The following is a 24,957-nucleotide window of genomic DNA, read 5'->3' as shown; positions in this document are numbered from 1 at the left end:
TTTTCAATTTTCAATTGATTTGTTTATTATTATTATTGCCTAATTATTGCGATAGATGCTGCTGAAACACTGCAATTTCCCTCCAGGGATGAATAAGGTATGTATTTATCTATATGGAGGCAGAGCCTTGTCAAACGTAAACAAACCATTTTTATCTGCAATACAATCATCTACAATCTAAAACATTTACAGTACTTTGCTGCTATCTCACAGAAACGATCAGAACAACACCTGACAACCGAAGAGGCACAAAACCAGTGTGTGCAGTTTTTTTCAAGGACAGGTGCACAAGAGGACCTGCTTTAAATCACCACTTAACTTAACTTAACAGCAGCGATTTAAAGCATTTTTTAAATGACGGAGGTCCAAGTTAAGGTTAGAGCTGAGCTGTTTTTGTTCCCCCCTTAGAGGTGTGCATCTGAGGTCTCCAGCGAGACCTCCAGACGGCTGCGTGTCTACACATATCCTACTTCTTGGCCAGAGCCTTCATGTCGCACAGCCAGGAGGTGCGGGCCTTGATGCGGCTCCCCTGCTGGTCGGCGCTGCCTCGCTTGGGCTCCGGCACAAACAGCAAGATCAGAGTCCCGGCTGTCATCCCTAAAACCGGGGACACCTGCGGGGGGAAGGCGGCGAAATTAAATGCACGGATCGCATGAGTGGACGCACATTAAAGGTTTGCGTGTCGGGGATAGAATGGCGAGATCCAGTGATACACTGGATGTGTTTTAGAAGCAGAAAAGTACTTTTAGCTGAGTGTGTGTGTGTGTCTGTCTGTGTGTGTGTGTGTGATGCGTGTGTGCGTGCGCTCACGCGTGTGTGTGTGTCGAGAGAGCATGTATCTGTGTAAACGTTAAACACACACTCCATGTGAGAGTTTGGTCTTTGTAAGTGTCCTGTGGCATGAAACGCTTTCCACATCTACAATTATCAGCTTATCAGCATGTCTCACTGCAGCATGTGTGTGTGTGTGTGTGCGTGCATGTGTGAGTGTGTGTGAGGGATAGAGAGAGGCAGAATAACACACATTACTCACAAAAGCAGAAAAAAACCCAAATTTTTCTTGTCGGGGGAAATTCATCCTAATGTATTTTGCGACTCATAACGTCGCATTTATATTCATAAACCCAGCACCTAATGCATCACGCAAGCTGTGGTCGGCTGAAAAGTGAGCGTGCGTGTGTGTGCGTATGCGTGTTTGTGTGTGTGCAAGACTATTAGGGGATGATGCAATGTTATATTATCAGGTGCTCTCTGCAAGGCGGTGTGGCTCTCCTCCCCCTGCATCCGTCGCTTTCATCGCCGCCCGCGGAGCAGCTCAACCGTGTTGCCATCGGAAAACGAGGCATAAAACTCAGACACGGAGGGAGAAGGTGCGACGGGTAGTACTGTGCTTGTTGTTTTTCCTGCGTTCAGACCTCGCGAGCGCGCCTATTCCCTTAGCGACGGAGCGGGTTGGCGACCTTTGACCTTGCCCCTGTCAGCGTCCTTCTGTCAATTTACTACCGCCCCGCTTCTCCTCCGCCCATCCCTGCACCCACCCCTGCCCTAAGAAACAGAGGCAGCTCGAACCGGTGGCGAGGGGCGGAAAAACCTCGCCGAGTGTTTTTTCCTCAAAGCAGGATATGTCTGACTAACAAAGCCCTTCATGTCTATGTTTTCGGGGGAGGGTTCACTTCCTCCGTGCGCCACGGCGCTGATTAATTGGCCCCCGTGCCGGATTGTTTTATTGGAATGTCATTGTGATCGCCATTGGAACAAGCTGCCCCGACTCCCTGTTTTTCTGATACTCTCGGCCAAAACAAGGAGACGCGGAACTCGCATCCAGGGATCCCTTCTGATCGCGGCGTTTCCGAGGGTTTTTAATGTCCGTAATATCGCTAATTACTTTTGGCGGGAGGATCTTAAACGCTGCGCCGTCCGCAGCCGGGGGGGCCTCCATTAGAGTCGACTTTGGGGCTTTTCGGCGTCGCCGCTCCTGGTACAGTAAAGAGCCTCCATTGTTTAAGTGATTTACGACGAGAAAAGTACGCTCCTGGGTCGGCATCGTAGCTGGAAATAAATAAGGAACACTTTCCTCATTAAATAGTGTGTCAGGGTGGAAAAAAAAATCAACCCCCCCCCCACAATCCCCTGCAAAAAAAAAAAAAAAAAAGGAAAACGACCCCAGAGACTTGAAACCCGTCCCCGGCTAAGTGCTCCTGAATCTCCATCCGGCGTTGCACGATAACAAGCCTCTCTTTGTCCCCCCCCGCGAACACGGCCAAAACACCTGAATCTATGCCGAACCGAAACCTGGGTTCAGGAAGTTTGAGCGTCTTATCATTTCGTCGAGGCCGACATCGATCCTGCCCCGGCGGGGGGGGGGGCGTCTTGGAGGTTCGACTGAAAGGGCTACGGTCGGAGCCCGGTGAGTGCGGACGCCTGGAAGGCCATGGGATGTGCACTTTGAGAGGGTCGTATTGAGGCGGCATTTTCATCACATTTTCTACATTTTGGAAGGGGAGGGGGAGGTGTGGTTGGAGAAGGGTGGGTGGTTTGTGATGATGACCATGTCCTGTGAAGGTTACATGGTCTGAAGCTCCTTCTCCTCTGTCACTTCCCACCAACGTCAGGGCTTTGGCCACATATGCCCCTCCCGGCACTGTTCCCCCATTGACCCGTGATCTATGACACGCCATGACACCGGCCCCGGGGTGTGTGTGTGTGTGTGTGTGTGTGTGTGTGTGTGTGTGTGTGTTCGTGCGTGTGCGTGTGCCCGTGTGTGATGTAAGGGAACGAGGGTGAGGATGATGCTCTTACCCTCAGCGCCCAGTGCCAGTCTCCCGCGGCCTCCTTGGCGCCGGAGCCCAGGATGTAACCCAGGCCGCTGTGGAGAGACAATAAAGGATGAGACATCACGAGACATAAAAAAGAAAAAAAAAAATTACTAATTCTAAATCCATCCCCACGCAAAAGAACACAAATTTTCCTTTCTCCCTCTCTGTAAGCCCGTTGGACCGTGCATGTGGTAGTGTGTGTTTCTGTGTGTGTGTGTGTGTGTGTGTGTGTGTGTTTGTTCCTACTACTTGCTGTGTGCCGATGTGCATGTAGTGACTCAGTATTCGGACCTATTTAAAGTCCGGTAGTGTCTATCCCTCTGTCCTGCAGATCCAGCAACGGATCAGCAGCCTCTCTCCATTTCTGTCGGCCTATTTGGGAGTGTTTTATGTGTTTGTGACTGTGCTTAATGTATATATATATATATATATATATATATATATCAAGTGGGTCACTCCAAAGCGAGTCGATATCCCGGCGATTTTTTTTCATATTTAAAGGGCGATATGCAAGCCACGGCGGGAATAGACGGCATTCGAGGGGAAATATCTTTCGAGTTAGATGGGAAAAAAGTCTCTGCTTGGTCCGGGTCAGACGCTTTGTCAAAAGAAAAGCAAAAAGTGGAGGCAGGGTATGGTAGTTCTCCGTTTTCAGTAACGGCTGGTCTCGGTGGCGAACTGAAGCCGGAGGCCGCGTCAGGGTGGAATGCAGCTCATGTGCGGCCTCCTCCTGAGCAAATTAAAAATGGCGGTCGCGATGAGGCTCGAAACGGCGATGCGGCCACAGTGCACAGCGGCCGCTCAGAACCAAGAGAACCGGTTTGTCTGCACGCGCTGATGCCCCGGGGGAGGCCAGGGGACGCCGCTTTCCATCCCAATGGGACCGGGGGGGCCACGGTTTGGTGACGAAACGTGGCCAAACGGGGCTTTAGCCAAGACTCTTATCAGCAAGGACGACTACGGGGCGGTAAACTGGTTGTTACGCGCGCACGTGCATACACACACACACACACACACGCACACGCAGGCACAGACACACACACACACACACGCACACTTAGGGAGGAGGAAACGACCCAACGCTGTGCTTCCACGAAGATGATTAGAGCTCCAAATATGAAGTGCAATGGTCCCAGACGGTGTCAAGTCTTTCCAGTCGGTGACTAACAGTTCAACTTATCAAGTCTACACAGGGAGCGTGTGGAAAGTTGAATGGCAACAATAAAAGCCTGGCATGAAAAAGTCATCGCTTTTAAACACCAGGGGCCTGAAGGGCCAACTTTCAAGATTGTGGGGGGGGGGCAGCAGGGAAATCCATTTCCTGTCAACCCGGTCTGGTTCCTGAGGTCATTTCCTGGAAACGCTCATAACAACCTGGCTAAAGACAACAAGCGGCGGAGTGCGTGGGATGTCGGCACTGCACCTCGCCACGGCTGCCTGCCATTGTCCGTGTTGTCGGGCAGATCGCCGCGCTTATCCTCCATCGCGGCGGCGGCGGCGGCACCAAACCACACGGGGTCGAGAAATGAATCAAACTCAGCTCTTGCTGAGATTTCTACATTTGGTCTTGCTTTTTGCAATAGACACGGTTTTATTGATACGCCACGTAAATTATTAATGCTGTGATTAATAATGCAGCGGCACAGCACATGCTGTGTGAAGTTGAAGTAAATAAAAAATACTATTCCAGGACTATTGATTTAAAACTAAGGCTGGCCAGCTTCCCGTTGAGCTCCTCTCTCTGCCTGTCTGTCTGCCTACTTGCCTGTCTGTCTGTCCACGGCCGGCTCCTGCGGATTAAACCCACCGTCACATTAATCTTTGACCAGATTGCTTTTGTTCTCCCTCCCTTCGCCCTCTTCTCTGTGTGAAGGAGCTGAAAGCTTCCGGAGATTAGAGTTTCGACCATCTTTTCTGTTCCAACGCTCCCGCTGCCGCCCCTGAGCTTGTTGCCTGGCGGCTCGCACGCATGCACGCACACACGCACTCACACACACACACACACACACACGCACACACACACACACACAGCGTCTCCCACTCACCTCCCCAGGGGGATGGCCAGGTAGAACACGGAGAGCATCATGGTGCGGCTGTTGTTAGTGAAAAGGTCCCCGATGATGGTTGGAGAGATGGAGGAGTAGCTGGACTCGCCGATGCCCACTAACCCCCTGGAAAGCACAAACAGCCAGTAGTACTGTGGAGAGAGAGAGAGAGAGAGAGAGAGAGGGAGAGAGGGAGAGAGGGAGGGGGTTGTTTTATCTTTCAGTTTTCAAAGAAATGTGAAGGTTCTTGCGGCTTTGCACACATTCCTGTACGTGGCAGTGTAAAACAGCCCGGGTGTTATACTAGATCCTCCATCCCAGCCTGAAATATGAGGAAAACACTTCTGCACCAGTGCTGTTTCGACATAACGGTAAATAGTAGAGCAGGCACAGTGAGAACAACAGCGCATGCATTTTTTGTTTTTAATGCTCTTTTTTTGGCTCACATCGGCGTTTGAAATCACAGTTTGTTTTTCAGTGTTTTAGGGTAAAACCGAGCAGCGGTTTTCTCATCTCGTTGGGGATGTCTTCCTGTATGGAGCGTGACACTTGTAGACGGATGTCTTAAGTTAAATGTGCCATTCAAGATAGCTCACTTAAAGCTTACTTCTTGTTAGATACCTGAGGTCTGAGTTCTGGAAAATAAAAAAGGGGTACCGCTGCTCTCTCCGGTGTTCATACTCGCTCGCCCGCAATTCCACAGCAAATTCATGAATATGGATCCGTCTTTCAATTCATATTGCTCGTGCCGCGCAGCGTACACGAGATGTATTTCGGGTCTCCTGAAAGTCCCCAGAGTTTCGTCCCCCGAGAGCGCAGGGTGCTGGTTCTGCGGAGCCAGGCGGCCCCGCATCAGAGCCCGGGAGCCGGGGACGTTCTCCAACCTGCACCTCCGCCCATTTACCCGCAGGAAACAAGGTCACGAGAGGACGCAACGTTTGCCGACGAGGCCTCTCCACGGGACCCGGAACCGACGACGGGTTCGCTCCGCGAGGTGAGACGCTTTGCGTTGAATCAACGCAGGAAAAATCTCTGTCCGATAGATTCTTATTCGGTTAAGACCCACTTTGTCTTGATTTATTTTTTTTCTCCTCGCGGCTGAAAAAGCGTTTGTTCCCTCTTTGTTCCGCCTCGAGCGCACGTCGGGTTCGGCAGGTTAACAAATGCACGAGCGTGGACAAAAAAAAAAGCACAAAAAAAAAAAACTAAAAACCCTACGGTAAGTGGTAATTTGTCTGAAAAGATAAAAAACACATTTTGTTTCATCTGCTGTCGTAACGCGATGACATTTGATAATGAAGTACTATTGATATTTTACTTCCATTTGCATTTTGGGCAGCTGGGGTGACATTCAGCCCTGTGGGTCTTTTCAACCACAGCTGTGCACAGCGATCTTCCGAGTGCGTCTTCACATTCTCTTTGCTTCGTTTCCTGCAAACCGCGGATGTGAGCGGACCGCCGCGCTCCGCCGCCGCGTCGGAGAAAACCGCGGCAGCTCCGTTTCCGTCCCCCGACGGCCCGTCGTCAGTGGGATCTCCATCACACCCGTCAGCGGCGACAACGGCGACGAATGTCTTCAGACCGGGCTCCGCCGCTCCGCTCGGACGCCCGGGGCTCTAGAAACCGGAGAGGCCGCTCGAGAGAGAGGAGGAGGGGGAGGGGGAAGAGGAGGAAGCCTTCCCCGCCCGACGACAACCACAACAGCGACGACGAGCTGCAAAAGTTCAAACGTTCCAAATACTTCAGACTCGTCTAATTGGGCTCACTTTTAAGTCTCTTATGGAACTATTGCTGCATGTTTGCGCTTCCATTATACTAAGATGACCGGAGGGTATTTTTCATATTTTTCATAGTTTTCATATCTTACTTTGTGCATGAATTTGTGCATATTTTAATGCATTTAATTGAATCCCACTCCACCTCTAATTCAGACTCTACGAGAGAGTCCTTCTGAAGTCACTGACAGCACCAAATGTCAAGCCAACGTGAAGCAGTGGGTCTGATTCGAATCACACTCCTCATGTCACTCTTAACTATTTCATCATTTCTGCTCAAAGCCCGAGCTTTGTTACGTCCAGGGCCTTTGAGGGGATTTGGAGAATTAGCGCAAATGTAAGACAAACAACCTTTGGATCTTAAAAAAACCTGCTGAGCACCGTGAAAACGAAACGTTTTGCCGATGCTTTTAAAATCTTCCTGGTGCTTCTAAAAAAAACAGGTTCAGAGGCATGCGGGACAGCGCCGAAATTCTTTCCTTTTCAGAGGATTCTGTCTGTGCGGCAGATCCGCCCTCCGCACGCCACCCGAGCGGCGTTTCCAGGCAGATGGAACAAGCCCGGAGCAGATGGACACACGTCATGACTGAGGCTCTCCCAGTGTGTGTGTCTGTATGTGTGTGTGTGTGGGGATGGGTGATTTACCTGTTGCTCATTGATTGCTCTAACGAACAGCAGGCGTGCAGCCACCCTGATCCGGGCCCTAGAGCCAAGACAGGTGTGGCTGCTTAAACCACACCACCCCACCACCGCAGTCCAAAAGATACTGTCGAAGCAGGCGATTTCTAATCTTTCTAAATGGAAATCACCTGTAGGAATGTTCTGCATCCTATTTGGAACAAGCATTTCTTTTTAGAGACAGGATGGGATGTGGGGAGCCGGGCGGCGCCAAACCTTTAGAGGCAAATTCAATTTGAAACGCAGCGAAAGCCAAACGGGGACGCCGGGCTTTGTTTGGCCGCGGCTCCTCGTTAAAAAGCATCACAATGGCGTTGACCACAAAGACACGGGGGCGGAGGACATCTTGGAACCTTGAAGATAATTTTGTTTGGATTCCGGGGTCCTGTGACTTGTAAAGAAAGGAGAACATTGAATTGGACGAGTGGTAATAAGTACAGTATGTTAGAATAATCTAACTAGGAGAACAAAGAGTCAGAAACGGAGAGCGCTCTTCTTCCCGCACTGAACGTCCCTCAAGTAGTAGAGCTCACCGAAACCCTTCACCAGATAAAAAGTTTATTAAAAGAGTCGAAACAACGAAATAAATAAAAAACAGCCGAAATATGTAATTCCGTGAGCAAGAAGCACGCGGCTACCCTTTTGTTCGCGTGATCACGACGACGAAGCACCTCGGCGCCGGTTTGTTGCCGGGGAAAAGTGGAAGCCTTTTTACCAGAGCTGTGAAACACGCTTGTGACAGTCAGAGAGGCTGAGAAAAAAAACAAAAACACATTTCCAGTGCATGAGCGCCGCAGCTCGGCGTTACATAAGCGGTGAACAACATCTTCGCCGCGGATCTATCCAAGTGCCCAGAGTTACTTAAATCCATAATGATAGGTCGTGTTAATATTACATTCCACGTCCTTCCTCTCGTTTCTGCTGCCTCTGTTGCATAACAGACATTCGCTGTTGTGTTTTCCTAAAGGCCACCTCCTGTGTTGTTCCACGGGTTTTGTTCCCGCTGCAAAATATTTTTCGACAGAAAACTCATTTTAGCGACGTGTGTAGTTATATAAACTAGGCCCGCCCACCTTCCTCGAAATAAAAGCATTTCATCGGTTCTGCTTCTTGAGTGACACCTCGTCCCGGGATTAGGGCCCCGATATATCGGAAAATCACCCAACTTGTCTCTGGAGTTTTATTCCCCCCTCTCAACATTGCCCCGCCCTCCTGTTTGCGTTTAAAGAGGATTCGAGCCGGGACAGCGAGACATGCGAGGGGAACCGGGGTTTCCTCTCAGGGCAGGACCGAAAAAAAAAGGAGCAAACGCACGGCGGCTCCGCGGCCCCGTCAACATCCTCCTCGGTTGCTCGTGTCGGAGGGAGAGAGCGTTGTCAGCTTAGCTATGACAGCTTGAACACGTCACCCGACCCAGCCAATTGGCGGTCATCTTGTCTTTTGGCATCGGGCTCCATGGGGGATTTAGTCAAAGGACGACCCCCCCTTGGGCGAACCGGCGCACAATCCCAGAGCTGTCGTCACGCTGACGCTCCGGGGCCCGGAGCCCGAAAGCGAGAGGCTGCTCTGCAGAGCTCCACCGAGTCTCTGCCATCCACCAAACTGTCGGCTCGGATTCCACTTGAAGGATGATGTACAGCATATACAATACACACAGAAACCCACATCCACATGTACACATGTAGATTACACACACGCACGCACGCACGCACACACACACACACACACACACACACACACACACACACACACACACGTTGACTTAATCCACTCGTCATGGTGCAGACAAACCAACCCACTTACCGCCTGATGGCTTGTAATTTGGGCGGCTGTGAGGCTTCATTAGTTAATTGGCCGCTACCCGGAGAGAGCGCGAGACGCAAAGGGAGGAAAAAAAGAGAAAAAAAGAAAATGCGAGACAGATATAAAAAGATCTGGGAAGACAAAGTGGCTTTTCCGGCTCGAGGGGCGTGTCATTTAATTTTCAACACCCGATATCAAGCGTGTCCACATGGTAACAGAATTATGGTTCGTGGTGTAGTCTACCGGATTCGCAGGTATACGGCATGTACTTGTAACTTTCACAACAGTGACTTTGTTTCGCAAATACCGGGTTGAGTATAGCTGCAACAGGGGAAGGCCTCTCCTCCATTCCCCTCCGTTCCTAAAATTCAGCCTCCGCGCTCTTCGCCACTGTTAACGTGGTGGCTTCCCGTACAGGAGCGGGAGGGGCTTTGAGTTTCGGCCGTCTGTCACGGAATCGGAACGTGATCCGGGACCTCCCCGAATCCAACCGGCACCTATTCGACCCTCCCGTTTCTTCTAATTTCACCCTTCTCTCCCGCTGTCCTCCCGTTTAAATATTTTCCCGTAAATCTCCCGTATTTTTAAGCTTTCTAAAAAATAATTTTAAAAAATCTATAAAAGAGGAAGGACAATAAAAGGAAAACAATAATAACATTGTTTCTCATGTATTTATTTTCCTAATTGAATGAAACCAAAAAAAAAGCCCCTCCAGAAAAGAAGGGAATCATCACAGTATACCCGCTACAATAAAGTAGACCACACCACGGATTGTGAGCCCGCGGCACTCCCGGCGTCTCCCGAGCCAACACGGCCTTTGCGGAGCGGCGTACCTCTTTGCTGATGAAGGAGCTGCACAGCGTGACGATGGACCAGAAGAAGATGCCGCAGCTCAGGATGACCTTTCTGTTGAAGCGGTCGCCCAGGTAACCGAAGATGGGGGCCGCCACCATGAAGCTGCAGATGAAGACTGCGGAGGGAGAGAGAGGAGCAGAGAACGGACGTTAGGCGCGGCGTTGGACATTGAGAAATGCGTCAGAATTCTAAATGTGTAAAGGAGAAGCATTGCGTGAAAGACTAATTCAAGGTTTTTTCTTTTTGACGTACTTCTGACTGAACCGACTGATTTGACAGAATAGACAGAAGACGTGGATAGATAGATAGATGCAGTGGTGCAGTGGAGCCTGCGGAAGTGGGTATACTCCATGTACAGTATACGCCCACGAGATATACAGTAAGACTACTCTTGCATATTTAGTCCGGCCAAAAATGGGCCCGTAGTATTTGTAAAGCTTCAATTAACTTCTGCAGTTAAATATATACGGAATACGGGAACATATTTCCTTTGAGGGATGCTGCCCAATACACAATATAAAATACACGCGCTCACATATGAATTCTTGAAGCGGAAAAACTGTCAGCCCCCTGTCAGCAACAAAAAGCACAAATAAAAGATGAATTATATATATATATATATATATATATATATATATATATACATATATATGTTTGTGTGTAATTTTTTTTTTTCTCATCATTTATTCATCCAGTTCCAGATCTAGCAGCAAAGAATCCACATCAGTAGACAGAATCCATCCACAGTGGAATTCTAAAAGCTGCTATCGGCACCAAACTTGACCATAAGACCAGATCTGGTGTCTGGTGTAGAGGTCTTCCAGCACCTGACCACCAGGACCCGACCCGGAACCCACACCTGGTTCGGGTCCACCTTTTATCATCACCTCGGACATACTATACATATTGGGTTGGTTCTGCAATATCGATAATAACCACAACAATGCAGTAGGAATCAACCACAGCAGCCGGTCCTTCGTGGTGTTCCGCACAAGCCCAGGTGTCTCCCATGGCCAAGAAGCACCGGAACTTTTATTCCAATTCAACTTTCATTTCATATTCAAATTAGAAGACGCAAAATGGAAGCGAGCGCTCAGCGAGCGCCATGACGGCAAGTGCCTTGTTCAATCCAAAAAGCACGTATGTGAGAAATGATCCATAGACTCCATTCATAACGTACAGACAGACAGACAGACAGACAGACAGACAGACAGACAGACAGACAGACGTATGTATGTAGGTCCACACATGCCGCCTTACGTCTCTAAAAGCTGCCGCATTTGACAGTAAGTGCGAAAAAAAAGTAATTATTGTAAAAACCGAAAAACAAAACCCATTTTCTTGGTCGATGCTTTAGGTAACGAGAGTGGAAAAGCATGTTCTGCGTGGGCCCTGGCCCATCTGGGCCGGGACCGGGACAGGACGTCGCTGTCAGCGTTCCGAACAGACTCCCACGAGACTCCGAAAAACATTGCGACCAAATGTTCAACATTGATGACGACATTTGAAGCTCAGGGTCATGTCGCTGCCTTCAGAAATGTACAGATTACAATGAGGCATAAGTCCAGGGACCTAGTCTGGTTTCGGCATGAAATGGGTAACACCGACACATCTACTGCTGGACATTTCTTAAAAGGCTCTGACGCAACGAAAACCTTAACCCTGACCCAAACCCCTAACCCCTTACCCCTAACCCCTAACCCCTAACCCTCCAATGGGTAACACCAACACATCTCTCACAGGATATTTCTTAAAAGGCTCTGACGCAATGAAAACCCTAACCCTAACCCTAACCCTAACCCCTTACCCTAACCCCTAACCCCTAACCCCTAACCCCTTACCCTAACCCCTAACCCCTTACCCTAACCCTAACCCCTAACCCCTAACTCCTAACCATGAAATGGGTAACACCAACAGATCTACCGCTGGACATTCCTTAAAAGACTCTTACACAACGAAAACCCTAACCCTAACCCTAACCCGTAACCCTAACCCCTAACCCCTAACCCTAAACCCTAAACCCTAAACCTAACCCCCTAACCCTAACCCTAACCCCTAACCCTAACCCTAAACCCTAAACGCTAACTCTAACCCCCTAACCCTAATCCTAAGAGGAAAACACATAATAACTGAATATTTTACATAATAAATGAATACTTTACACAGTGGTCTACTTGGAAGGAAATAAAGTGTTCATGACCGGACCTCTCCACCCCGCCCCAGGGAGGCTGAGCGGAAAGAGGATGAACCCAAACAGCTCTGAATATTAAATGCTTTCAAAGAGTTGTTTTTTTTCCCTCCTCCATGTCGTCTCTGCCAAGAGGTCAGGGATGTTGCTTTATTCATCTCGTCTTTGACAGGCAGTGGATGCTGGATCTGGAGAACGGCTGACACATCATCAGCATAAGCACAGGGGCAGGCAGGGCTTTGTGTTATGTAAGACCTGGCCACGCAGACTCCTCCTCCTCCTCCTCCTCCTCCACCCTCCAAGGCCCCATCACCTCCAGGGTGGAGCAGGAGGAGGAGCGGTTTACTGTCTACTGGTCTGGGGTCGTTTTAATCAAGAATTTAGATGGTATGTCCAGTAACATCAGGTTCCACTGATCTTTAAGTTTGTGCCACTGGGGTATTATATGGATATAAACAAGAAACCTTTCTTTTCTGACTCAATAATCATCGGACATGATTTCATTATTATTCATTATTATTATTATTTTATGTATTATTATTATTAGTAGTAGTATTATTATTATTATTATTAGTATTAGTATTAGTATTATTATTATTATTATCATTATTATATTTAGTAGTAGTATATAGTAGTGCTATTTGATTTTAACAACATTGAGTAGGATTTTATTGAATTTTATTTGTATTTTTAGTATTTTTTTTATTATTGTTATTATATTACTATAATAATTATAATTATTATTTATATTGTATTATTATTATTATTATTATTATTATTATTATTATTAATAATAATTTTTTTCAGGAAGTAAAATTTAAAGGTTTAACAACTTCTCATTTTGAGGTATAATGTAGTAGTGTCCCTAAGAAAACCATTGGCCAATTACAGAAACAGAGAGACTCAATATAATGGAAGGTTTGAGCAATTTTAAGGGAAATGACCGCCTTATATTAGTTGAATGACACTCCTTTTTTAAAAATGTATTCATGAGCAATGATCGCCCTGGGAGTTAATAAGGATAAAGATAACTCCAGTAATTTCTTAGTGGAACCTTATTGTTTTTCACCGTCGCTCGAGAGCGTGGCGGCGGTTTCCTCGTTCCTACGTATTGGGTATTGGCAGCTCAGTGCGCAGCGGTTCCACTGAGACTATTCACACAAGCTGGATGGACTTGAAAGGTTCTGACGCTAAACAGAAGCTTCGGTTTGGGTTAGAAATTATCCCCAGAGTTTTTTCCTTTTGTGAGGTCCGTGGTGACCTGACGACACGAAAAGAGAGGAAATGTAAAGAGCTGATGTCAGCGGGATAATGATCCACTATCATAGCATCATGTTTTCCAGATGTAATATTGTTCTCAAAATAACACGTCCCGTCAGCATCGCTTTCTGATCGAACCCGTCCGCTTTGGGTCCTCTGCCTCCTCGCTCTCCTCTCCTCGCTCTGCTCCTCCTGGTAACCCGGGCCTTTTTTTTTTTTCCCTTCCGACGATAGCAAAGTGCCGATTTTGTGACGGTTCCCGAGACGATGCGGCCGGATTGTCCCGGGGTGTGAGGGGTGCGAAGAGTCACACTTGATCGCCCGGGATTTTGCGCGGTTTCCGGATTTTGAGAGTGTTTTTTTTTTTTTTGTTTTTTTTCGTGAATGGAATCTGGTGAGTGTGCTGCTGCTGCTGCTGCTGCTGCTGCTGCTGCTGCTGCTGCTGCTGCTGCTGCTGCTGCTGCTGCTGCTGCTGCTGCTGCTGCTGCTGCTGCTGCTGCTGCTGCTGCGGTCGGTCGGTCAAATGCCTGCTCTCCCCTAGGGACGCCCCAACACGCGATTCGGGAAAGCACAAATAGTGCCACGGAAACAGTTGTTCTACCTGAAGTTGCTTGTAATTATTTGGGAAAAACGGGTATGTGTGTGTGTGTGTGTGTGTGTGTGTGCGAGCAAGTTTTGCAGGGGGGGGGGTTAGTGTCAGAAGAGGGAGGGGGGGGTGGGGAGTGAGAGGGAGGGAGAGAGGGAGAGGGAGAGAGAGAGGGTGAGGGAGAGAGAGGAGTTAGAGGGAGAGAGGGAGAGAGAGAGAGAGGGGGAGGGAGAGAGAGTGTGTGAGAGAGAGGGGGAGAGAGAGGGAGAGGGAAAGAGAGGAGATAGAGGGAGAGAGGTAGAGAGGGGGGGAGTGAGAGAGGGGGAGAGAGAGGGAGAGGGGGGGTGGTGTTAGAAGAGGGAGGGGGGGAGTGAGAGGGAGGGAGAGGGGGAGAGAGAGGGAGAGGGAAAGAGAGGAGATAGAGGGAGAGAGGGAGAGAGGGGGGAATGAGAGAGGGGGAGAGGGGGAGAGAGAGGGAGAGGGAGAGAGCAGGGGTGAGAGGGAGAGGGAGAGAGAGGGAGAGGAAGAGAGAGGAGATAGAGGGAGAGAGGGAGAGAGAGGAGTTAGAGGGAGAGAGAGAGGGAGAGAGAGAGAGAGGGGGAGGGAGAGAGAGTGTGTGAGAGAGAGGGGGAGAGGGAGGGAGAGGGAAAGAGAGGAGCTAGAGGGAGAGAGGTAGAGAGGGGGGAGTGAGAGAGGGGGAGAGAGAGGGAGAGGGGGGGTGGTGTTAGAAGAGGGAGGGGGGGTGAGAGAGAGAGAGAGGGGGAGAGAGAGGGAGAGGGAAAGAGAGGAGATAGAGGGAGAGAGGTAAGGGGGGTGAGAGAGGGGGAGAGGGGGAGAGAGAGGGAGAGGGAGAGAGCAGGGGTGAGAGAGAGGGAGAGAGAGGGAGAGGAAGAGAGAGGAGATAGAGGGAGAGAGTGAGAGAGAGGAAGAGGGAGAGAGAGAGGGAGAGGGAGAGAGAGGAGTTAGAGGGAGAGAGGGAGAGAGAGAGAGAGAGAGGGGGAGGGAGAGAGAGGAGTTAGAGGGAGAGAGAGGGGGGGAGGGAGAGAGAGCGTGTGAGAGAGAGGGGGAGAGAGAGGGAGAGGGAAAGAGAGGAGATAGAGGGAGAGAGAGGGGCAGAGGGAGGATAGATATACAGTAGATAGGGGGATAGATACAGTATGAGGATGTGGAAATATATTTAATAATTAATTCTCTGCCAATATCAAATAAATCAATGCTCACAGCATTTGCTGATTTAACGTGACTCCCAGTAAAAGCCACGCCCTCATCCGGTCTTCTACCCCAGTACAGAGAGAGAGACACGTCTCTGTACACCTTGGCTCCACAGACGCAACACGCAACAAAACTCATGATATGTCATGAAGCGTGGGGTCTCAGAGACACACACACACACACACACACACACACACACACAGCAGGGTGCTTGCTGATAAGACGGGTACAGGGAGAGGTCACAATCATCCCCCAGCAGCCGGTCCACACGGGGGGCTGCAGACCATTAGTGCCACAGAGCTGACGGCCCCGTCTCAAAGACGCGCCCTCTCATCATTTCGGGTCATTACCAGGATGACGGCGGCGGCGGCGGCGGCCATCCCCGCATCTGTTCTTGTGCAACGCTGTGATGTGTAAATGGCCTCGCGTTGTCTCCTCCGCGCGGCTCATTACCGGTGCCGCGCTTCCCCGGTAGGGGAGTCAGCGCTCGGCAGGTTTCAAGGCGTGTCCCCAGGTTCACGTGGCCGTCAGGTGTCCGTGCTGTCGCCAGAACATGTGCGGGTTTTTGTTTTCTTTACAGGCCGCCGTCCACAGCAGACGCTCTGAGGCGTTAGTCACCCTGTAACGATGTGATCAGGAATCCAGTTCCATTGAAACGCGGTTGTTTTGGTTTCGTTATTCTGAGCCAAGGCCGACGCGCCCTTCAAAAACACCCAGACAATCATCGCCACTGGCACACATATTATACTTCATTCCAACAGTGCGGCTCCTCGCAAACCCTGCAGAGACCAGACTGCACATCAGGACAAAACACGTTATGAGAGCCACTGATTAAATGAATGAGAAGTTAGATTAGTTTTAATAGTTGGAAAACACATGGGAAATTTAAAACATAGGTTTCAGGGATATATGGCATTTCTAAATAACTTCCATTCCCCTATGAAATAACTGATCGGGTCGTTTTGCAGATATAAATCGTCCTAACGTCTTAAATGTATTTCTTATCTGATTAAAATGGAACCTGGGCACATAAAGTAACATCAGCAATGTTAGAGATCGGTAGGCGTGGGTATTCTTGGGAAATGCACCCTGAAGCAGGAAAGTCCCCGAACCAGCGGTCGGTACGGTAGGTGACGTCCGGACGCGGCTCCTTTGGACGGCCGACTCATTCTGTGGATGTTTACATCCGAAGTCAAAGAGGAGGAAATGTTTTTTCACTTGCAAAACGTACAAGGACAATGGACGGTGAAGACTCCCACGTCAGCTTTCCCACACGGCGTGCCGGAGGAATGAAGGCTCCTTCCTACTGTACATCACATTACACCTACCCAAAATAGAGGCCACATAATGCTCTGTGTGGGCTGTGTTTAGTTTTTTACTACTGCTCTTATTTTTATATAATTAATCATTATTTTGTTATTAATAATAATAATAATAATAATAATAATAACAATTATTATTATTATTATTATTATTTTTATTATTATTATTATTATTTATTTGATCTATTTCATTCATTCATGTATCATATTTTATGTGTTTTGATCTCCAGCAGCATCGTCTGCTCATTATGATTAATATTGGACACAGGGGATTTTGGATACTGTAATGATGATGAAGAGCCTTGTGTCTCCAAATACATTTTCAAGGTGGCGTTTAAAAAGCAAAGAGGCTTTTTGTTGGGGCAGCACGGAGGCCTCGCTCCAGGGCCTCTCCTTTCCCATGTTAGGGAGCACATGTACACCATGGAGGTTCTGCTGCGGGTGCCAGGTTATTGTGACGTGTGGACTTACACAGGTAAACAGATGAAAACCAAGTCTCTTTCTGCTCTTTGTCACCCTGATTATATAACCTAAGTCCAAACCTGACTCACTCAAAGGGCATCCGTCTCCTTTCCTTAAACCTACTCCTCGGCAGAATAGTTTGCAAAGCCAACAGCAAAGGCTGAGGCGGGCACCAACGAAAAGCATCGCCGACACCGGCCGCCGTTAATTAACGATGGGGACGTTTGTGACTAGATTATCATGCGTCGCAATCGCCGTGGTGCAAAGTCCCTGTAACCTTGCAAAGTCTGAATTATTAAGTACAAAGAGATTAATTTCCACTCGGCGTCTCCGTGGGGGAAGTCACGTCCGGGAGGTTTTTTGCATCTAACAGCCTCCGTGCGATGGAAGCATTAACATTCATCTCTGCTCCGCCCCCCTCCGCCTCATTCCGCGGCAGTCGTCGGACTCGCGGCGGAACCGAAGAGCTTCGCACGCCTCGGTTTTGTTTTGTTCTTTTCTTTTTCGTACTCCCACATTCTGCCCGAGCTGGGAGAGGAAAACCTGTTCTGAGGACAGCCGCATTCCAGGCCAGATGCTGGGCATACCTCGCACCGCTTCCCAGGGTGCGAAATTACCATCACCCCGATTCCAGGACATTCCCCAGAGGGGACGGCGGCCGGGCGAGGCGTCAGAGCGGCCGATCGACATTTCGACATCCGACTCCGGCGTGACTAGCAAAGCGTGGCCGCGGGGTGAGGACCCGAAGGAGGCCGGCGAGACACAAGATCGCCCGGACGGTGACGAAGGTCACGATGAGACCGAATGAGAAGGAGGCGAAGAATCCCCCCTGGTGTGTCTCACACGCTCCGACACGCCGCAGCACATCCGTATTTAAATGAAGACAATAAATGACCCGAAAGTGAAACCCGAAATAAAACTCCAGTGTCTACGCTCAAGTGACCGTAATGGAATAGAGTTTGTATGCTTGATATAAGTGTGTAACTTAACCGAGGATCTTCCATTTTCCGTTCTAACAATTAATTTGAAATAAAGATAAAAAAAAATGTTAAAAAGCCAAACAAGAAAATAGAAAATAGAAAATATAGCTGAGAAAAAGCACAAACTAGGAGGATATATTCAATGGAGCGTCTGAAGAGGACATTCGGTGGACGTTGGGCGGAAATTACTGAAATAACGCTTTCATCTGATCAGTCGTGACGCTGAGTGAATACCCGTACGCCTCCAGAAAAAAACGAGGCCCGATTCCAGTGAACACGCTCTCCACCTCCACCTTCCACAGCTGTGCGGGCGGAGAGCTCCTCCTCCTTTTTGCCACCCCGGCTTCTCTCCTCCACGTCGGCCCCAGAAGAATAGAAACGCCGGACGTCCAGCTCGGGCTTTGATTGGCCGGGGGAACAATGCCGGCGGGGATGACTCACCCCAAATGATTCATTTCCACTGTGAATAAAGCATCAGGAGCGCCGGTGGGCGTGAGCTTGAGCCTATGTAGGCGTGTGTGTGTGTGTGTGTGTGTGTGTGTGTGTGTGTGTGTTTGACATTCACTGAGCGCGTACGAATACATTTCCCTTTGAAACGGAGGGTTTCCGCCAAAAAAACGCACACCTGCCACGCTTTGCGTCCGGCCGCGGGGACCCCCCGCCGCGCCGCCGCCTATTTGATCTGCTGCCGCTTGTGTGTCCCCGGCGTCGCGGGGTCACACCTCCCCCTTGAATGCGACTGAAAGTGATATGCGGCGGGATGAAAAAATAGATTGCAAACGTAGATTGACCGCCGCCGCAGCTGCGACGGCGTTGGCGGATATCCGAGCTCAGCATATTTGTAAGGAACAGGCGAACCACGCCCCGGCTGCAGGTCTGCGCACGTCTGAGGCCGAGGTGTTGTCACCGAGTGTCACTTACGTACACTGTCGCTACGAGCCGTGTGTGTGTGCGCGCGCGTGTGTGTGTGTCTAGGTCTCAATATTCATCACCACGCAAACATTCGCCTTCCGTGAATAGCGCTTTCCTATTCCGTTCCTGTTGACTCTGACCATTTGTGTTTGAGTCGTCGGCGTTGTCACCGGTTGGGGGGCGGAACACGTGGGGGGGGGCAAATCCTGGTCGAGCCGCCCCGGCGCCCGTTTCGGGAACGCAAGCGGTCCTTCCATCACACACACACACACACACACACACACACACACACACACACACACATACACACACACACACTCACTCACACTCACTCACTCACACACACTCACACACACTCACACACACTCACACACCATTTACAATTACAGCGATTTAAGATGTCCAATTAGTGTAATCTGTTAAGTCTTTTGGAGGTGGTGGGAAAACGGGAGCGTCGGGGGGGAACGCACACAGAGAACACGCCGCCGCCCCCGCAGACACCGCCCGAAGCGGCTGCGCCCTCCGTTGATCATTTCGTTCATTTTACATAAAAGAACAGACAGCGGTTTTGCCGTTTTCCACCGCACGCACCGAATGTTGCCGTTCAAAGCCAGCGACCCCCCGCCGACGAGATTGAGACGTTCCCCGGGCGGACACGTGGACTTTATCGGTTCTCTGCTTCTTCTCCCAGATCCCCTGAAACGTGTTTTATGGATATGTCCACGCGAAAAAAAAATAAAATAAAAATGCCTTCTGGACGCACGCCGCTCACGGCATACCAGAGCTCGCCTCGCAGCGCGCAGCCTTTCATATCTCCGCCTCAGATGTTTGGGTTTTTCGCGGGCGGAGTCGACGGCGCACGTCCCCCGTCGTCCGCTCCGTCTTCCTCCGTCTCATCTGCCTGGAGTCGCGTGGGAGCAGAGAATTGCCCGAAACCAACAGAGTTTGTCGGGTTCCCGCTGAGCTCAGGGTGACGAGGGCGGCATCTAAACAAAGCTCCACATTTTGCTGTTGTCGCCTCGCGTTCGCAGCGTTCTGGGCTTCACGCTGCAAAGAATCCAGAAAAAAAACAAAAAACAAAAAACAAAAAAAAAAAAGAACCCACCGTTTTCAAAATAAGGACAACGGACAACGACTTGAAAGAATTTTTTCGCTTTTCAGATTTCTTCAAACAAGGAAAAAAAAAAAAGTGTGAATAGCAAATTACCTTACGAGTAAATATAGAATTATTGCATAATATCTTGAAACTTCTCTGTTCCAAAATAAGTTATGTCACTTCAATTAATCTCCAGTATTTGGATCTGAGCTGTATTCATCATTTCTCTCACGTGAAGACACGTGAAGAAGATCTCGCACGGCCGTAAAAATAAATGTAATTAAACTGCATTCAAGTGTCAAAAGGAACAAATGAAAAAAGAAATAAAATAAATCGACGTAACCCTCTCTTAAAATAACTTCTTCAATATCCCAAAGTAATTGATGTTTTATTGGCTCGGCAGTGCGACGGGACACAGTTCGCCCTCCACCCGCAGACACAACTTCGCTCCGTTCTCCTCTAAAACCCGCCGCTCTGCAGGATTCGTTTGCTTTGCTTAATCCGTTTCAGAGGCGTCTTCATTATGAGGAGTCCCGACGGAGTCCTAACTGCAGCCGACCCCGTACGAACACTCAAGTAAGCAACCGGGTTTCTCCCTGATTGCGTCGTTCCCCGTAATGCGAAAGAAAAAAAACGGGGGTGACGCCCGGGTACAGGGAAGTCCAACCTCAGAGGCAAAAAAAACCCTGACTTTTATCGGACACGTCGCCATGGAAACGTTCCACTGACCTCCGCAGTGCGCCCGACGGTCGTGATGTTTTCCACTTCCGACCGCGCTGTGGAGCCCCGCGGCGCCGGCCGAGGGGTCGTCCGCGGCCCGAGGTCAAATCGGCTGGAATCGCCGGGACCGCCCGACGCTTTTGGCCGCGGCCCCAATGGCTTATTCACCGTATTTATTTCCTTTCCCTGTGCGAGCGTACACGAGCGAAACCTGCTGAAAATGCAAAGTCACCGGGACACTCCACCCGCCGGCGTACCTTTGGAAATGGCCAGAAACTGTAATATGAATACGTATTGAAATCACCACTACACCGTCTTCCAAATGATTAAGGAAATGATATCTTTCTCAGATTTTCCTAAATAGTCGATGCAAATGACAGTCAGTATCATTTTCAAGTCATCAACCGTTAGGGTATAATTTGAATGTTATTGAACAAACCCCCCAATAATAACAGTATTTCTTTCAAAAATAAAAAACTCAAAATGCACTGTTCCAAATTATTATGCACAACAGAGTTTCAAGACATTTTAAAGATTGTAAAGAACTGAAAATGGTCATTTGTTGAATTTGCAGCATTAGGTCATATTTACTGAAATCAAAAGCTATTTCAATCAAAAACATCTTAACAGGCCAAGTTACATGTCAACATATGACCCCTTCTTTGATATCACCTTCACAATTCTTGCATCCATTGAACTTGTGAGTTTTTGGAGAGTTTCTGCTTGTGAGCATTGTTTAGGGGTGGCCGAATAGTAGGTTTACGCACAACTGCAAGCCTCTGGAGGATCCTACACCTTGAGGTTCGCGGGACTCCAGAGGCACCAGCAGCTTCAAATACCTGTTTGCTGCTTTGTAACGGCATTTTAGCAGCTGCTCTCTTAATCCTATGAATTTGTCTGGCAGAAACCTTCCTCATTATGACTGTATCTGCACCAACCCGTCTGTGCTCTGAATCAGCCACAAATCTCTTCACAGTACGATGATCACGCTTACGTTTTCGTGAAATATCTAATGTTTTCATACCTTGTCCAAGGCATTGCACTATTTAAGGCTTTTCGCCAGCAGAGAGATACTTTTTTTTTCCCATATTGCTTGAAACCTGTGGCTGCTTAATAATGTGGAACGTCCTTCTTAAGTCGTTTTCCTTTAATTGGGCTCACCTGGCAAACTAATTATCACAGGTGTCTGAGATTGATTTCAGTGATCCAAAGAGCCCTGAGACACAATACCATCCATGAGTTTAATTGAAAAACAAAACATTTCATGTTTATGACACTTAAATGCAATTTGCATAATAATTTGGAACGCGGTGTATTGTGACTATTCATTTTAGCTTCCCCCTCATGAGAGGAGAAAGGTTCACACACGTCACGAGAGAGTGTGTGTGTGTGTGTGTGTGTGTGTGTGTGTGTGTGTGTGTGTGTGTGTGTGTGTGCCAACACACGCAATAGCACCCGCCGCGGTGGCGTTTCAGGGTAAAGTTTTAGGACGCACGTCGGCGTGTAACGGTGACATCACCGGTGGAAGATCTCGGCAGCCGTCTTTAAGGTGCCCCAGGTGGGGGCGTGGCGCGCAACTGCAGCCCGGGGCCGAAAGCGAGACGATACCCGACCAGTGCGGCTCAGACATTCCCCGGCATCGCTTCTCCCTCCTGTGTTCTCCTTCCAAACCGAAACCGAGGCTACACATGTGCGCGTCCAAATATTTCTGCATTCCTGACATTTCTGATCGCTTGCGAGCTGTAAAGCATCCCCCTGGGTTTTTTGACTTTGCCAGCATCACATTACCATCGCCTTCACCCCCCTGATGAACGCCACATGCGGCCTGGGAATTACCCCGGGCGGCGCTCACGCTCCGTTTCTGAGAAAGCCCGTTTTGAACTCCCCGGCGGAGGTCACCGCTAAATGCGGCGGTACTTGAAGAACTCGTTTTCCAACACAAACCTCTTGCGCTCGGCGCGGCGAGCTTTGCCTCGTCATCGACGCCTCTGCGCTCGCTCCCCTGATCTCGGGCTTTCCTTCCAGGATTTCCAACGGGCGCTACCACATGGCGGGCCGCTCCAGCGCCCGTTTGAAGCCGAGGCCCGGGAGCTCCAGCTGGGAACGGTTAGGCACGGCGTGCCGATCAGAATACCGCGGTCTGCACATTTGACACATATGCACGTATTGCAAACAAAGGCATATGGCGTGAAGGCGGTGTCGCTTCTCCTCCTGCCTTTCTCCCTGCACTCGGGGGGGGGGCGACGGACGGGCAGTGCGGCTTGAGAAGCCCCCCCGCCCCGAGCGTCGGTTCCCGCGGCCCTTGGCGAGGCGCGGCGCGGGGATCCGCCGCGGGGATTTGAGGCGTTTTTTTTCCTGCCCTGCCATTTCCTCGCTATAAATACGGTCGCAAACAGTTTAATGACACGCTACGGCTGAAGCGAAGGCGACCGCGCGAGTGCCTCCGCTTTGTTTCCGTGACCGCCGGGATCTGCAGACGAGAAGATATCCCACCACACACACACACACACACACACACACACACGCACGCACGCAGGCACGCACGCATATACAACTTCCTCCCTCATCATTTGCAAAAGAGAATAAGGGAATGATAAATAAACACAAACAGTCTTTGACCTTGAACAGTGGATGTGTGTGTCAATGTGCGCGCGGCGTGCGTGTGGCTGTTTGCGTTCGACGGGGGAGAGGGGCGGGGCAAGGCGGGGAGGGGGGCTCCTTATTGATCTGTTGATGTCAGTCAGTCAGAAAATCAGGAATCCGGCCTCGCCTCTCCCGGGCTCCGAGGGAGAGGCGGGGCCGCCTATCGATCCAAGCTTGGCCTCCCGTCTGGAGGGGCCAGAGGAAAACGCAGCCGCCGTAAAACAGCCGCCGGTGCAGACGGAGAGTGAGGGGAAGAGCGCGAGACCAGCGGCCCGTTTTTCGGATCCGGGCCTCTCCCCTCGTCGCAGCGTCCCCGCGAAGCTCGGCCGGAGAGAAAAAATAAGGGGCCAGTACCTCGGAGAACTACCTTTCATGCAGCGTTTAAAGTGGTAATCCGTTGGATAATTTTGCTCCAAAAAAAATCCCCCGATTGATACTTTATTCAGCTGGGATTTCATAACAAACAGCCATTCAACGTATTGGCTTTCTGCGTGTGCTCCTCTATACGTTGCGTGCATTGTCGGCAGCGGGGTCTGCCGTTCCCGGCAAGAATGGACGAAGATGGACACCGGAGCATCGAACACCCCTCGCTGTAATGACCAAGAAGACAAAACAAGTCAATGGATCAGAGGGAAGGTGAACTTTGGAGAAAAGAAAGTGACGGTAGAGCCGGAACGAGGGTAAACCGCCCGGGGGGAGGAAGAGAGCGTTGAGCCTGCATGTTGTATTTTATTCATGCTGGGTCTCAGAGTGTGCCGGCGGAGTGTCAATCGTTGTCTAACAGCTGTCCTCCACGGAGACATGGCCTATAAAAAAACATCCCCGGACTGACACAAATAAACACCCGCGAGAGAGACACACACACACACACACACACACACACACACATACACACAGACATAGATACACACAAACACACACAGACACGCATACACACATACACATAGATACGCACACACAGAAACACAGAAACACACGTAGATCCTTATATAGACACACACACACACACACACACGCACACACACACACACACACACACACAGGTGTACACATACACAAAATCACAGGTGCCCGTATCTTCCTCCTTCATTTCCTTTTCATTTATCTCTCTCTTTCTCTCTCTCTCTCTCTTTGGAGCTGGTCAGAGCAACTGTCAAAAGGCCAATATAGTCAAATAGAGAGAGAGAGAGAGAGAGCAGAGAGAGAGAGAGAGAGAGAGAGAGAGAGAGAGAGAGAGAGAGAGAGTGAGAGAGCGGGAGTGAGAGAGAGAGAGAGAGAGCGAGAGAGAGAGAGGGAGAGAGATAGGGCGAAGATGAGGACGGAGCGTGGGTGGGGGTGAGGTACAGGGGGATAGCAAGGAGGGCAGGAGACAGAATAGGAGCAGCTGTGACAGGCCAACGCAGCTGATCAAGCACAGTTGATAGCTTAACTTCCCCCTGTGGAAAGATGGCGCCCCCGAAAAAAACCCCACCCCACCCTTCTGAGCAACCTTGTTCATAAACTGATTCAGTGGGTCACACACATCGGGCCTGGACACTAAGTGGGTTCGTTTGGGATAAACTCTGTATAGCAGGAAAATCACAGGCATGAAGCAAGAAGCCTGC

The 24,957-nt window shown here is 49.7% G+C and overlaps 1 protein-coding gene across 2 annotated transcripts in view; it reads right to left on the bottom strand.

Annotated features, from left to right (window-relative positions):
- The window catches only part of spns2 (SPNS lysolipid transporter 2, sphingosine-1-phosphate), a 65,030-nt gene that overhangs the window by 15,876 nt on the left and 24,197 nt on the right, over positions 1 to 24,957 (bottom strand). For both annotated transcript variants that reach the window (XM_080013763.1, XM_080013762.1), the window contains exons 3-6: positions 9,951 to 10,087; positions 4,862 to 5,013; positions 2,800 to 2,866; positions 471 to 613 (exon numbers count right to left, since the gene is read on the bottom strand). In XM_080013763.1, the coding sequence (XP_079869889.1) occupies positions 471 to 613; positions 2,800 to 2,866; positions 4,862 to 5,013; positions 9,951 to 10,087 (499 nt within the window). The remainder of the gene's footprint in view (positions 1 to 470; positions 614 to 2,799; positions 2,867 to 4,861; positions 5,014 to 9,950; positions 10,088 to 24,957) is intronic.

The sequence above is a fragment of the Zeus faber genome (assembly GCF_960531495.2).
Source record: "Zeus faber genome assembly, chromosome: 14".
NCBI lineage: Eukaryota > Metazoa > Chordata > Actinopteri > Zeiformes > Zeidae > Zeus > Zeus faber.
The sequence above is the reverse complement of the archived record's forward strand: the minus strand, read 5'-3'. Positions and strand labels throughout refer to the sequence as shown.